We start from the raw sequence: 16,673 nt of genomic DNA, 5'->3' as shown, positions 1-16,673 counted from the left end.
TGGACAAAGTTCCGCTTCGTTTATTGTACATATGAACGGTCCTGGCAACTTAGCTTCTCCAATGCACACTGGTCCATATCGAGACTTCACAATTACACAATCATCATAGCAGAAAGCAGGGGTGCTATTACAACCAGAGCATTCATCCGATAAATCCCAGCATTCAGGTCTTCCATCACATGTGCCTGCTGTGATTGACTGACGTGTGTCATCAAATGCTGTTTGTAGCAACTTATTGTATCGTAGTTTTTATCTTCAGTTTGTAAACCACTGCAATATTCCAAATTGGAATTGTTCTTGCAACTAGCACTTTTATTGCACAACACTTTATCAATGTAAGTACAGTCGGTTTCATTAAGGCAATGCATTTGATTGGGTGGGCAATGGTTTCTAGAGTCACCCATAATAGCCTTACACACAGTTTGATTTCCACATAAGCATTCATCGGAAAGGTCATAGCAGTCTGGAATCCCATCACAAACTTGATTTTGCGAAATTATTAGTCTCTTGTCCAAGCAAGTGAAGCATTGTATCGGTCCATCAAAGAAACAAAGATCTGACTGATCTGCGCATTGTGGAAAATCATCATAAAGATTGATTTGTGGCAAAACGCAGATCCCTGTGCTGCTTTTTCCAGAGCATTTGAAACCAAAGCCTGTTTTTGAATCCTTGTAATCTGCCTTAAACTGTTTGCTACAAAACTGCTTCGAAGGTTGCATTACAACCGCTTTGAAAACGTAAAGTGATTCACAGCTGCTATTTTCAATGCAAGTCCACTCTTCTGCCTTCAAAACTTTGCCTGTGTCTATGTCCTCCCCCAAGTGATTAGCTTTGCAGCAGTTGTATTGTCGAACTGAGAATGACAACAAAGCGTTTTTACTTTTGGTATTAGAACATTGGAAGAGTCCAGGTTGAATCTGTTCGCACGGTTCATCTTGCCCGCCCACGCAGTCCTTGTTGCCATCAGCTAGTTGATGTTTCTTTATGCACTGGCCAGTGGATGGGCATGACTTCCCGTCCACACAGCCACACATAACTTGGTCGTCCCTGCAAGTACAGTTCCACTCGTCGCTACCATCGCTGCAGTCCTTCAATCCGTCGCACTTCTGATTTTGAGCGATACATTTGCTTCCGCTTTTACACTTCCATCCATTACGGTGGCATTTTGAGCAGTTAAATTCGTCGCTGTTGTCGTTACAATCCTTCATGCCGTCACAAATCCAGTTTGGTTTGATGCACTGACTCCCATCATTGCACTTCCGTGTACCATTTTTGCATGTTGAGCAGGCCCACTCGTCGCTCCCATCGCTACAGTCCTTATACGCGTTGCAGCTTCTCGTCGAAGGAATACATTTATTGTCGGCCTGACAAAACAACGCTCTATCTTTGCATTCGTGGCAGTTGATCTCGTCCTCTCCATCTTCACAACTTCTTGCACCGTTGCAAATGTCCTCTTCTGTGATGCAGGATTCGCCACCTCGCTTGCCTCCGTTCGTGCACTTCAGTCGGCAGTCGGCTGTCACTTTTACACACAGGCATGCCACAATTACAACAAACTGAATAGTTTTCATAAGCATGTTGTACCTATAGTTAAACTGTCGTAACAGAAAAGTATAAATAACTCATTCGATTAACATATTAATCAAAACTATTTGTAGGCATAAAATCTATTACTAATTACTGGCCGTAAAGAAACTATAGAATTAATGCATAATAATATCTGTTTAAAATAAGTATTGAGACAAATTGAGTCGACAAAGTTATACAAACTTGGATCATATTTTTCGTCGCTTGGCAATAAACATGTTCTTACTACTCTGACTGACAAGTAATTTGAATATGGGGCATGCATATTCAAAGTTTGAAACGTTTTAGCAAACGAAATAAAGGTTTTTGCAGGATTTAAGTGAAACCTAGATTTCAGTGAAACCCACTGCGAAAAATAAACAGGGCCAGATCCAGAATTAATGTTTGGACAAGTCCATTAAATTACTGAAAAAAAAGCTAATTGTGCGGAACGCGAAAGAAGTTTGAGTTTCTTTACTTTAAATTAGCAAAACTTTTACCTTAGGAGAAGAATTTTTGGGGTGAAAACATCTGCACATTGTTGATATAAATAAGGAACTTTAACTCAACAACTAAATGGCTGAACCGAAATCACGTAAAATGTTTGCACGAAGTGCAAAGGCAGAAATTACATTTTTGTTTGTTTTTGTGTTAAATGAATAGAATGACTTAAGAAAAGCCGTTCTGAATTTGCTCAAAATGCAACAATGACTTTAAATAGATAATTTAAAATCTATTTTGTATGAAGTCTGAGTCCACACAGCGCTATAAAAAATATAAATATTTCCATAGGAAATCTCAAAATCGTAAAATTTTTGCGCATTAATAACTTATAATACATTTGGCAAGACCAGGTCGCCTATTTATTTTGCATAAATATTTCTTTTTGCATGATCACAAACTTCGGCAAAATAAGTGCGGTTCTGCAAATTACTTAAGTTTTAAACAAATAATTGCACCGCATATGTTCGAGTTATTTATAAATAACCAGATATTTCCGGGAGCAGATGTTAAAACGAAAACAAAATTGAAAATATTCCATAAACTGTTACTGTGCATAGCATGGCCTTATTTATAGAATATAAATTGTAAGTTCATAAAGAAACCTTTTACCATATGTTTAACGTAAAAGTTATGCGTAAAATTTATTATCGAATATGTGAATAAAGAAATGCTAAAAGTCAACCTTATACTTGGAAACCGAATCCCAGCCAAGAAGGAAGTAATTTATATTTATAGCGTCATGAGGCGTCGTAAGACATTAACAAGCAAAGTAGTTTTGCATATGACCTCTCAATAACGCACAGCTTCTCTACTGCGCGGCGAAAGTTCGTTCGGCCTCTAAGTAAGCAACAAACAGCGATAAGAATGCAGGTACCTCACGAAGGGAAGTTCGAGCTGTGAATACATTACGTTTCCACTTTCTGTCATGCTGACCGCTCGTAACACATTGAACTAAATAATTAAGCTAAAATAAACCTAACAACAATCTGGAAAAAAACAAACAATCAGTAACCTTGTCAAATTAAACAAACAACATAAATAATAAATTCAGCCATTTTTGTCCTTTTTTCCTCGCTGACAAAACCACCAAAGAAATAAAAAAATATATACCCTAAAATATTTCTCGCATAGTAACTGGTCAAGTGTTATGACTCAATCGATCAGCTGAACTTATCCAATTCAAGTTTTATTGCAACTTTTACTACATATTTTTATCAAAAGAAGATGTAAAAGTTAATTTTAAATAAACATCTGGCATTTTAACAAAAAAATAATTTCAAATAAACACCTGGCTTTAAAAAGTATGATTTGGCAGTTACTCGGCTTATCGAGTTTTAGGCTTTTTTTGCCAAGTTTAGTAATCCTACTCGTTGCACCTTTGCCCATGCAAGAAACTTGCGCAAAACAAAAAGTGCCAATGTAAAATGTTGGCCTAAAAACTAAACATTTTTGAATGATTTTAATCATACCTCTACCAAAACAGCTTTACAAACGCATATATAATTATTGAATGTATATAATTATTGCGCGTCATATCGATTTTGATAAAAATTTGTACTTTTTTGGGAGTATCTATGCAAGAACATCAGTTAATTTATTGATTTCTAGTTACGTAAACTAATTCTTTTCTAATGGACCGATCTTTATTGCAAACAGTCAAACACTAAGTGCGATTATAGAGGTAAATCGAACTTATTATGTCACAAATCGTTTGTTACTCGGTCCAACTGACAACCGCGAAATGCTACTACCTGAACGAATATTCTAAAGAAGATATTACTAAAAGTTACACCCTGGTAATTTTGGTAATCGAGGAAACTTCAAGTCTACAGTAATTATTTTCATCACCACTTATCGTTTAAAGTTTCTCAAATTCATCCTTAGACTTTCAAGTTAAGCGAACTAATACAATTTCTCGCCGCATGCAAACTGCATCGTCAGACGATGAGTGACATTACAAAATGGCACAGATAAGCCGACGTTGGAATGCTGGTATGCTGAACTACAGTCTTCTAAGTTGCAAGCCAAACAATGACCCATTCGATGTTGAGCCATTTATTTAAAACAATATTCCGTATTAAAAAAACAACTTTGGCTTGAAATTTTTAAATTGCTTTTGGTAAACTTGCTTAAATTATCGTAGGCTTATTGGCAGCAATATTATAACTTGATAGGGCATATCTAGTGCTTGTGTTAATTTTCTCGTAGACATGTTTCGTCGTATCATAAACAATTTGCGGTCGAGTAAAAACATACAATTATGGTGCTATTTGCATTTTACATTACTCGAAAATAACTTAATTATCAGCTTATAATATATAAACAGCAGTAAAAATGAACATGTATCTTTGGCGGCCGCCATGTTAAAGTCGGAACTGAATAACTGGTGAACAATGAAAAAAAGGACTATAATGAACATACTGTCGCTGCCAGGCATTGTTTCAATTGTAAAATTGTTCTTCCAGTAAATTTGTTTGCTATTATTGCTGTGATGAAGATTTCCTGTATAGGCTATCAAAGCGTCGGTACAATTGGTAGAAAATAAAATATCTGTGCAGAAAAGCGGAACCAAAATTGTTTTAATGATGCTTCTCTGGTTTAGCGGACGTAAGATTAGCGGACGTACTTAGAAAAACAGTAAGCCGATTTTAAAGACAATGCTGTGGCCCAAAATTATGACGTTGAAATTATGACGTTGTGCTCTGATGGAGACAAATTATTGTTTGTGTTTTTGGAGCGTATTTTCATAAAGGATGTCTGACGGTGCCACGAGTTGGTGTTTGTCCTTGAAACATGATTTTCACCTTGTGTTGTTTTCGTTGTGATAAATCCAGTAGAGAATGGCGGCTCGCTCTTCGTCTCTATAAATCATCGTTCACACTGTAAATATTTGTTCTTAATACTTGTTCTTATCGGCGACTGCATAGGAAAATGCTCGTAGTTTTAAGCCCAACTTTCGCTTTTTAAGCCCAATTTTTCGTCAAGGGGTGGCACTTGCCTTTTGAACTGGCCCTCTAGAATTTCGATATGCGATTATTATTATTGTTTATAGAAGTTTAAATGTTTAGTAACTCATTTTACTAAGTTACTAATGGAATCATATTGATCTGTATATAAATTTCTACTGATATAAAATCGTATGTACATATTAATATCATAGCTACTGAAGTCAAATTATGTGTACATATTCATATTCCCCCCTCGAAAATTTTCTGCGGGCGCCTCTGCCGATGTCCTTGACGGTTTCCTTCTAGGCGCGGTGTATTTGTAACTAATTAACTTGAGCTTGAAAAAAATATTGTTTTTTTTTATATTGGTTTTTAGATTCCCCACCCCTATCTAAAAACCAATATAAATTTTTTTTGTTTACGCTTGCTTTAATTAACTGCAAATTGGTTAATAAAATTTTAATCAGGTAAGAGCAGTAAAAAGTGCAGCCACAAAAGAAATTTTTTTCTCAGTTTACATTTTTATTTCTTTATGATATTACTTCTTGAAATTGTTTGTAAACCATTCAATTTGTCCAAAGCTAAATAACCTTGTTTCACTTGAAAGCAGATTAACCGTAGAGCAAAAAATCTTCTTATTTCAGTTGAAAACACTTTTATCAGCTTTTAATTTTCATCTTGTTATTTGCAGGAGAACAGAGTGCATTTTCGCTACTGAAGTTCGACTGATCTTGGATTGCTTCGAGCGACCAACAATCGTCCCTCCGTGATGCGAAACATTGATCAGCTTTCCTGTTGATTGAAGTCAACTGAGGGGCAGGGGCGGTTCCAGGGGGTGGGGCAACACGCCACGTCCCTTACTGTATTGTTTGCCTATTTATGTAAACTCAATTTTTGGGTAGTTTTTTAATAACATCTTTCTAATGTCGCTTTTGTTTTAAAACTAACACCTCTCCAACTTAAAATTTGTATTAACGAAACGTGTGTTCGTATGGACGTTTAAATACAACATGTGACGTCATCCCTCTTTATTGACCGCTGTTACTTTTGTTTATTTGTTAAACATCCAATTTAAACTAACCTTAACTCTATCAGTGTAAAACCATGTATAATCAGTAAATAGAAAAGAGTCATTTGTACAGCATTTTAGAAGTTGTGTGATCTCTTTATATTCGGATCGCTTCCCAAACCACAGCCGTGTTTATTTGAGCAAGCGCTCGTCTCCCCAAAGCGCTTTGCCGTTTTGCTCGTTGCCTTGTAATAAGTGAGTTTGTGCCAAAGCCAAACGTCGCTTCATAACTTTGCTTCGACGAGAATGACGACCTCGCTTGTTTGGTGGCCCCCCGGTAGTTTGCTGTCCACGCATTTTAGCGCCATTTGTTCTTGCAAAGTCGATATTTTTATACTTTACTGTTGTTTGTAATGACTCGCTAACATTGATGTTCACTCCATTGTGTTATTTTATTCAGTTTAGTTTTCGTAATGTTTTTCATGTAAACTCCAAAGCTGTCCAAGATCTGTTTTCACTGATGAGAATCCGCTGTAGCTTTTGGAATACATATTAGAAGTGAATACATATTTTAGGCAAAATCGACATTTTTTTTATTTTAAGCGAAGCGTCATTTTGCGGCGTTTGAATTTAGTAATGCTTTATTAAACAAGGCGCCGCAAGCATTTCAATGTTAAATAGTGGCGCAGAGTCTCTAATAATACTAACCTTTGTTGGTTTTGTAGTCAATCGGGCGCAAAAAACAAAGGGGCGACACAAACCTAATATTATCGATTAAATGTCTGTCAAAGGAGTTTTAGTAAGTTACGCGTCGTTTTCTGATTGGATAGTAGAAGGATTTGTGGAGAGTTTTTAACATTTATGTAAAAAATTGAGAACATTAAACACATATCTGCGTCCAGTGCCGGATTAGCTAAGTGCGGGGCCTGTAGCAGATTGATTTGGTGTACAAATAATGACCGGGGAGTAATTGAATATTTTATAGATTTGATCTACATTCTACAACAACCAAAGTCTAATGTAATGTTTTTTTTGCAAAGAGATATTCAAACTTCAGCATTTTCACTCATTCTTCTCAACGCATTTCGGTGCAAATTTGGCATTTATTTCAGATGAGTTCAGTGATTTCAGAATGTCATTTTCAATATTCAACAGAGTTAAGTTGTGTAGCCGCCCTTTTGCAGATATATTTTAAAATGTGTTTCGCAGATAGTTTTTAATCAACTTTAAATTTAAAAATGATCTCCCCCAAGTATAATTAGTTACCATCGTGCTTGGACAAATGCGTAATAAATTGTCAATGTTAGGGAACGCAGACTAACCGTTTAAATTACGTAACAATGCCTCAAAAGTGGCGTGAAATTGTAATTTTTTAGTTCGCGTTTTTTTACAACTCAAGTTTTGCAATAAACCAACAATAGATATAAGTTATATGTAGTCCAACCATTGACAGATTTGGACAAACACATCGTTAACATGCATGAGCAGTTTTTAAACCTATGCAAGATGTTTTCTGCTTCGCAATTCGCCAAAAATTTAGATTGCAGCATCAATCGGAATAACGTCGACTAAACGCAGAGCCTTCGATAGAAAAAAGTTGCGAGGTAAGCACGAGTGTGTTTTGTGCGACTGGGAAACCAAGCTAAACCCGAAACTATAGTGAACACTAAGTCCGTTTACATGCACTTTCGCGGGCAGATTAGATTAAGGTTCGATCCGCATTGAAAAGTAATCCGTTCCAGCGTCGTAATTACATGGCGCGAAATTCAAACCAGCTTGAGTGTACAAACTACACTGATGTGCATTATTACGTAATATTCCAGTAAGCTTATGACGCACAATCGATTTTTCGGCTTAGGCTACTCCTTGCGGTAGCAATCTATTGCTGCTTGTTCGTTTTCATTAACCTAATATTAAGAAAAGAATTAATTCAGTTAGGTTTGTCGATAAAGTACGTTTTTGATTGTATAGCCCAGGGGTGGGCAAACTGCGGCTCGCGAGCCACATGCGGCTCGTCGCCATGTTTTTTGTGGCTCTTCTAGTTGAATTGTAAAATTCCAAAAAACTGTAACGGCTACCGTTTATTAACGTATTTCTTTTATTAATCTTTTGTTAGGCCAGCATTTCGTTTATGATGTAACACTAGACATAGAATCCGAACAGTTAGTTAACAGCAAGTTAACGCAATTTCATTTCTAAGGTGTTAGAGCAGACCTGGGCAACATACGGCCCGCGGCTTATTATTCTTAAAATACATAGGACAAGCGAAAACAAGGACGAGTTTTCTTCGTGTTTGGTTGTATCGGAAAACACTCTTTTCACGGACGGATCGAGTCATCATTACCCCGTCAAATTCGAATTTTAGTCTGTTTTAAATACTAAAATGGAAATTGCGCGAATCTCTGTGTCTTTCTCGTATGCTCCACGCGATTTTTTGCAACTTTACAGACAAATAGCGTCCTCTGCACTGTGGCACACTCTCCAACGAAAGTTGAACCAACTTTGTACTTTTAAATTATTAGAGCATCGAAAGTATTCCGTCTTTAAAATATGAGCGAAATACCAAACGTTTTCTAAATTCAGAAATATACCGATTCTTATTTTGGTAATCTAATTTAGTTATTACCGCGTTGTGTGTTTTTTCCCCTTTTATATCGTACTTGCAATATGGCCGTGGTACTGCAGGTAACACGTGGGTAACTTAAAGCCTTAAAAAATTGAAAAACATTTTAAGTATTTTTGTCTCATTTTTTTCGTATTTGGATCTTAACTTATAGGTCAACGCGCCCCACAACTTGATAAACGCCAATATATAACCCAAAGTACTATCCCTCTAAACCCTAATTAAACTTTGCATTATAAAACAAAAATAGTCGCAATTTTTTCGCGCTTCCCGCGACGTCTTGTGGCATTTTTTTCAATTTCGACTTCAATTTCATATTTTCACATATTTACAAACGTAATAACAATTCGTTAGGTTATTCGTTTTATACCGACAGAGTTTCTGACATAATATTGCGTGCATTTCAGATCCTATTTTTGACCGGGCCCGCCACGACATTTTAAGTTTCTCATGTGGCCCGCGGCTCAAAAAATAATTGCCCACCCCTGAGTTAGAGATTAACAAATCAAACAAAAGACTGATATTGATAAATATTGTGCGTGTTATTTTGTTATTACCGTTCTTATTATTTGGGTTAATTATTACTGTTTTTGTTATACTACAATTCTGTTATTTTTGCTGAACTTACATTATTTACCGTAGCCTATTTGCATAATTGTGAGGCTCTCTGGTACTTGTATTTTCTGCAAATGGATTTTCCATTGATAATATTTGCCCACCCCAGGTATAGTGCTTCAGTTTACTTGGCATACAGAATATAAGTGCAGGAAAGTTAAGCTTATGTGTGCTGGTCATTGGTCAACGCTATATATAAGGCAGAGTGGACAAGGCCTAGAATCCTACCACGGCGTTGAGACACTTATTAGAGCAATGTACAATATTTGTGTGAGGGTGGGCCAACTATTACTATTTAAACCTACCCAAACCCGCATCCTAACCCAAATAATGTTATATTTTGTGGATTCTAGACCAGCCCCTATGTCACAAATTAGTATCTAACGATTGTACGTAATAATGTAATTTTCTTTCGTTATGCGCTAAACTTGTTGTTTTGTTCACGACTATAGCCGTTCGTGTTACGTCATAATGCCACAAAAGTGGCGTGATCAGGGTTACCAGTTAGGATTTTTTAAAGCCAAATTTGAAAATTTAGGCTTTTTTTGAACCTCTTTGGATTTTATTTTTTCAAAAAAAATCCAAATGAAATTTGGCTTTTAGGCTTTTTTCGTTTTGCTCAAAAATGTTATGAGTGTTATGTTAAGAAGAGATCAAACTAACGCAGAAAGAGAAAAAATTTCCAAAAAAATTACAAAAAGAGAAAAATTGCCAAGAAAAGTTTACAAAAAAGGAAAAAAATTAAGAAAATTTGCCACAAAAAGAGAAATTCAATGTACCAGCATGACCATTTATTGCATTTTTTATTTATTTAAGGAAAAACATAGGCTTGTTAAGAGTTGGTAGTAGATTTGTCCTTTTTTAGAGTAATTTTGGCTTTTTTTATTTTTTCTATCTGGTAACCCTGGGCGTGTTGTTTACTGCGTTAAAGCAGGTCATTCCACATTCAACGTGGCAGTAAAAACACGTGTGTTTTGATGTGAAGGTGAAAACCAAAGATGAAAGCTAACTGAAAGTTAACATTTCTGGGTATTTAGGCTGGAAAGCGTTAAAGTAGTACCAAAATAGCGGGCACATTATTTGTGTTCGTGACAGCCTCCATTTTCCTTGTAATAAAATAAGACTAACTACCACACTAGATATACTTTATCAGCCTAACCAGTGCAAAATTTGCTGTTTTCCCTCGTCAAACGCTAGCAACTATATGTTCAAATTAGAAAATTCTCTACTTAATACTTTGCTGTCGTAACTGTTAAAATTAATTAAACTTCTCGCTCGATTTTCGGCCGAGAGATAATGAATTAACGAACTAGATTCGAATCCAGGTAAAGGCTAAACGTGCATATAAACGGGCTACTTTTGGGTAGCCTATATACAGGCTGAAAAAGGTTGAAGTATTTCCAAAATAGCGGCCCCATTATTGTGTTCGTGACAGCACTCGATCAAGGCAGTTGCCTCCAGAGGAAATTACAGTTTTTTAAAGTTTACAATAATTAGAAAGGGACAAGACGTTCGGACTAGCAATTTAATCTCACAACTGTAATATTGCCCTATGCCATTCCAGTTTGCAAGCCAAAAATTACTTACCAACTATGTTTTGCTCACCAAACGCGGGACCTTGTGAAGCACGGGGCCCGTAGCAGCTGCCACACCTGCCACTATGTTGATCCGGCCCTGTATGCGTCTAGAGTCTCGTAAAAGGCCAGATTAAATGCAGAAAGCTTTGTACCTTCATTATAAAGGTGGGTCAGCAAGAAAGCATTTCCAAAGTTTAGAGGTGCTAAAGCTAATAAAAAAGGATGTTACTTAAAGACCCACAGTTTACCGACCACTGTTATCGATTCCGCTTTAGATAATGTTGCTTCATAGGTCTTTCTGCGTGTTACGACTTTTTGCCTGCCAATTATTTTCTTTGCAATATTAATCATCAACAAGTTAAAAGCACTAGATTAACAAACACGATGGATAGGTTCGATCACACAAACCAACTTTTTTCTTGTCTAACGCTGAAACTAGTGCGAAAATAATGCAGCACAAAATCACCACCAACTACAAATCACAATCGGAGCCAAGTTTTATTGAATTGCAACAGAATAAAGAGCGACAAGAATTGCAAGCATCATCAGGCCAGCCAGGTTTTCCGGCCGGCTCCTTTTCGAATTGGCCGAAAAGTGGCCCGAAAAAAATGTGGAAAAATGTGTTTTTGCCAATAAGACAGAAAAAGGCTCTTCTATAAGGTTAAACACAAAAAAACAATGTTTTAATAAGCAGCTTTTTATATTTAAGTTGTCACTAGTAATTATGAGTGCGATAAAAATTGCAGTAAAGCGACCTGGGTTAAAAAAGAAGCAAAATGTATTTTAAGTGACCAATTAAAGCCGCTAAATTTCACTAGAAAAAATCACAAAGGTAAGGATTTACAATAAAACTAATGCCATAATGAAATCAATAACCAACAATTTCATCAAAGCATTTCCTATAAAAACCACCACCCAACATTTTGCTTTTCGCAAGTTTAAATAAAAAACATAAAAAGAAATGAAAATTATTCCAGTCTACAACAGGAATAGGGAAATCTATTAAAATGCACAACTTTAAGGATGAGACTAAAATGTCGATGTTTAAAGTCTACATAAAACATTAAATTATCAAGTGGATACTTGATTTCAACATCTTTGTTTATATGTTTTCTTTGATTAACTGCAAATTGGTTAATAACATTTTAATTAGACAAGAGCAGTAAAAAGTGCAGCCACATAAAAAACAGTTTTTTTTCAATTTACCCTTTTATTTCTTTATGATATTACTTCTTGAAATTGTTTATAAACCATAGAAATTGTCCACAGCGAAATTAAATATTGTCACGCTTTAAAAATACGCACAAGTTAGAGCTACTATATTGCACAAAACAAACAAAAAGTCGACAAATCATGAGACAATTAGTGCTTCTAATCATCTAGCCTACACATAAACATATTGTCTGGTAGCAGAAGTACTTTAAACTACTTTAAACCAATTGTTGCAGGCCATTAATCTGCTTTTAATGTAACAAAACTTATGTTGTATGTTTCCTAAATTAAAGACCCAAGTTTAATGCGCAAAAACAATGCAAATGAACAATCAGATAATTATGCAAAATCATTTTGAATATTAGAGTAAAGTGGAGTTTCTATGCTAAATGAAGAATCGGGTAATAACTGTGTAAATGCAGTTTTACTTTACACAACATTTTCTACTTTTAAAAACACTTTTGAAAAATATTTAGAATGTTGCCAAACTATATGCATTCGGATAAATCTATGAAACCAATTTTTGAACAACAAAATAAATATCATGTAATTTATTGTAGTGGTTAGTGGCTCCCAACCAGGGTGCTTTTCTAAAAAGTGAAATATTTTAGATTTTTGAGGGTTTTTGTTTGCTTCATTTGTAAAATTGTTTGTGTTCGATTAAATTCGCGATAAATGTAGGAAACAGTTTTCTTATTTGGACAGAGTAACTGTTTCAAGTTTATTTATTCAAGTTATTGCAGTAAACCACTTAATGCTACAAAAGTACCGCAATCTGTTCTTTTAGGGTGCCAAGAAGCAAAGAAAAGGGGATGGGAACCACTGTAGTAAACGCACATGCATAGAATCTATATGAATATTAAAAATCAAGAGCAGTTGCTTTGGAGCGGATTACGACACGTCGCTCACGCTCACAAGACTGCTGAACTGGCAGTTCTGGGGCAGCATGGGACTTTCCCCATCGAGTTGTGTCGGCACAGCCCACACACTGACGCAGTTGAGGTTGTAGACGCCTGGCATGTTGAAGCTGGCGTGCAAGCGAATCGTGATGCGACCACGAGGACCCAACTGGAACTTGGACAGCGCTTTGCCGCTCCACAGAAAGAGCGGGTTGGTTTGGGTGTGCGCGGTGTCGAGCCCATCCACGCGAACCTCGACCCGACAGTCGTAAAGATTGTGCAGCGTGACGTCGACCGGCAGCGTGCAGAGACGAGAGACCTGGAAGCTGTGATCGACGGAAGGCGCGCAAGCAAGTGACCACTTGACCAATTGGTGGAGCGCCGCTAGTTTTTGGCTGCTGCTCGGCGCCGGGGCGCTTAGGCCGATTCTCGACAGTGGACACTGCATGGAGCCGAGGTCTCGGAGAGGGATGTAGTGTTGTCCGCTTATGGTCAGGTCTTCTTGCAGATGCCACTCAAGACTGACACGGAATTGGCTCGGATCCGGCTTCCACAGCTCCACAGTTCCGTCTTTTAGCACGGTGTAGATTTTAATGTTGTTAGGAGAGGAATGCGGAGAAGTGTCGGGGCCGAGGTAGTTTATCCGCTGCAGGAAATCCACATCAAGTTGTGTGTCCACCTGCAGTTGCCCATCCTTGGCCACAAAGCACAACTTGCAGTCCTGGCCAGCTGGAAGCACCGGAACCTCGCCCGATCCCATCGGCTGCAAACCCCAGCAGGTGTTGGAAGTGCACGAAAGTGCGGCAATTGTCAACAACTTTGAACTTTTGTTCTGCACGGCCACAGCCACGACGGCGCCGTTTTGACTGTTATCCCACAACACTTGCGATTCAATCTCCAGAGAGCGTGCAATTGTGATGTCGTTCTTGTAGGCTAGCGTTCGGTAGAACATACTGCCGCTTTCAAATGTGCACGCTTCGTAGTAGAACAGCAAGCTTATTTTTGACAACTCATTCCTAGGGCCGCCTTGCAGCCAAAGTTTCAACTGAAGTTTGGAGTCGATTTCTTGCAACGGGTTGGGTAAATCCTGTACGTGGCAAGCATCTTTCGTTTGGCTCCCAATTTGTGAAAAGAATACCTTAACCTGGTTCAGCGAGCATTCTGCGTCTGTGATCACGCACAGCTGTGAGCCAGGGAATGACACCTTTAAGTTGTGAAGGCTTGATTTGCCCGCGTTGCTCAGAGTAAGGTCAACGGACCTGATCTCACCACATGAAATGCTCTGCGGAAAGTCTGCGACGTTTAGATCGAGAAGCGGCATCGGCTTGTTGATCTTCAGATGGATTGCTGAATCAGGAAATACCTGCTTTCCTGGCAACTCGACGCTCGTAAAGTTGGTTTGCAACTCGAAGCTCCTTGCAATTGCGAGGCGATATGAAATGCCGACTACGTCCAGCAAACCTGCATTGCTTGCCGTCAAACAAAAAGTTATAACCGTGTCAGACTTTTCGTCAAGGATTTTGTCAGCCAGGACAGACGAGTCCATCGAAACTTGCTCATTTTGGCCAAAAACGAGCGAAATCTCATAAAGCTGAAGTGGAATATCCAGATTGTTGCGCAGGCAGATTTCAATGTGGATTATTTCGCCGAGCACGCCGTTGTACAACTTATTCTGTGAAGGGTTGGATAATGGGATGTTTGGCTTTTGCTTTGAAGCAACAGCTAGGACCGCTCGAAGCAGCTTTGCGTTTCCATCGCTATCGCTTGCACCCACATCAGATAAAGTATTCACCCTACATTGTGACATGACAATTTCAGGCATTTTCAGCTGGAGCACATCGGTTGAAGACCAGTCGCTGATTCTCTTGGACACAGAAAGAAACTCATTGAGGAAGCAAGCTTGCTGCGAGGGAACTTGACGCGAATCAACGAGCAAACTGCGGAAGGACTCGGCGGCCAACTCCAACTGCTTCAAAGTGAACGAGTGGCGGCCGATGGTGAAGTTTATGTGATCGACGGCGAGGCTCCAACCACTGCCTCTGTACACCTGGAACGCACTCTGGTAGCACAACAAGGCACATGACTTCTGAAGTGCTTTGCCGTACCGGTGTCCAGCCAACACCATGTGGAAGGCAAACTTGCGCAGCTGAGGCCGTTTGGTTCGCACGAAGCAGTGCGCTATCTGCTCGAGGAGAACCGCACTGCGTAAGTCGTCCTCGTCTTTGGAAAGCTTCAGGAGTTGAGTTGCAGCTTCAGCGAACATTCCCTTTTGTCGGAGGCACTCGAGACTGACAAGCGCACAGCGCAGCGACAGGTAGCTGTCAGAGCACGTGCTCGAGTAGGTGTCCAGCGCTGAATCTACGTAATGCGACGGGTAGTTGCGCTGCGACCTCACTTGCATAAAGTTAGAGAAGGCAGCCATTTCTGATGCACCGGCCGCGTGAAGCCAGGCCTGCTCGTTTGAGAAGTCCTTCCGTGCGTTGTGGTAGTAGTAGTAGGCGTGCTCGTACATTTGGCAGAGAAAGAACAGGTCGGCCAGTTTCCTCGCTTGCAACTCTTGCGACTCGACTCCACCAGGAAGCGACTTGAGCACCGGAGCGCTCGCCGTTTTGTTGCTGCCAAACAGCGAGCGAGTCGCTCGAAAGAACGACTTGTGGATTGCTTTGCGCGAGGCGATTTGTTCGCTGCAATTGCGAATTGTCTTCTCCAAGTGGGGCACGAGGCCCTTTGCAGCAAACTCGCGCATGAACTCTTTCAAGTTTTCGTGGTCTGCGAGTGTAAGACAGCATCCGTAGCCCTTCTCACTTTTTCTCACCGACCGCTTAAGTTCTGCCATCCATTGTAAATCACTGGCAACGTCGGTGTCGCTGCCAACTGCCTTCTCCATACTGAGGCCGTTTACTTCCACAGCTTTGCTGCTTGCTTTCAAACCAAGATGTCGGCTCCAAGGGTCGGGCAAGTTTTCTTGGCTGCCGGTCGCTTGCGAGTTTATACACAACAACTGGCAAGCGTTCGATCCGTACATCGCCTGCAGGTTGTTGATCACCTTGTGTGATTTTGCGATGTCGGCGTGGCTGTTGTCGTGCACCAGGACGTAGTATTTGAGCGTGTTCGGAGTCATCCATCTTCCCTGCTGTGATTGATGCTGAATCGTGTTCTGGAGCTGACTCAGTTTGCTGAACTCATCAACAGCGTTTGGGTGTGATGACGACACGACGAGCATACAAGCCACCGAGTGCTTCACAAACTCATGCAACTTTACTGGGGAGAGGGAGGTTATCGTTTCCCGGTAAGCGTCGAACCACGGACAAGAAGTGTTGACCGTGACGCCGTATTTATCACTTTCTACTAAAAAGGTCTGGGAGCTGTCGAGCGTCGCAGATTTTTCGAGCACGATCGCGGAAAGTAGTTCCTGCATGGCGCTCTCATCCGGTGGGTTTTCTCGGAGGTCGCTTAAGTTGATATGAAGGTCTCGGATCACGTAGGTCTGGTTGTTCGGGTCACGGACCTCAATTTCTGTGTTAACGGTTGAAAAAGGCAAGATGAGCTCGGAAAATGAGAGGTTGTTACGCTGACTGATAATCTCCGCATCTTGGCTGCAGAGCACGGCGACATGAGGAGCAAACAAACCTTTAATGAAGCCGTCGGATGACTGGTGGCACTGAGACATGCTTGCTTTATTCACAACATAGCTCCTTTGTGAAAATAATCAAGCCTAAA

At 39.4% G+C, this 16,673-nt stretch overlaps 1 protein-coding gene across 1 annotated transcript; it reads right to left on the bottom strand.

The window, feature by feature from the left end:
* Positions 1 to 11,373: 11,373 nt before the first annotated feature.
* LOC146146453 (trafficking protein particle complex subunit 8-like) lies at positions 11,374 to 16,673 on the bottom strand. The gene has a single exon (XM_083389668.1). The coding sequence runs from the start codon at positions 16,621 to 16,623 to the stop codon at positions 12,946 to 12,948; it is 3,678 nt and encodes a 1,225-aa protein (XP_083245794.1). The 5' UTR covers positions 16,624 to 16,673; the 3' UTR covers positions 11,374 to 12,945.

The sequence above is a fragment of the Ascidiella aspersa genome, chromosome 5 (assembly GCF_963924565.1).
Source record: "Ascidiella aspersa chromosome 5, kaAscAspe10.2, whole genome shotgun sequence".
Lineage (NCBI taxonomy): Eukaryota > Metazoa > Chordata > Ascidiacea > Phlebobranchia > Ascidiidae > Ascidiella > Ascidiella aspersa.
The sequence above is the reverse complement of the archived record's forward strand: the minus strand, read 5'-3'. Positions and strand labels throughout refer to the sequence as shown.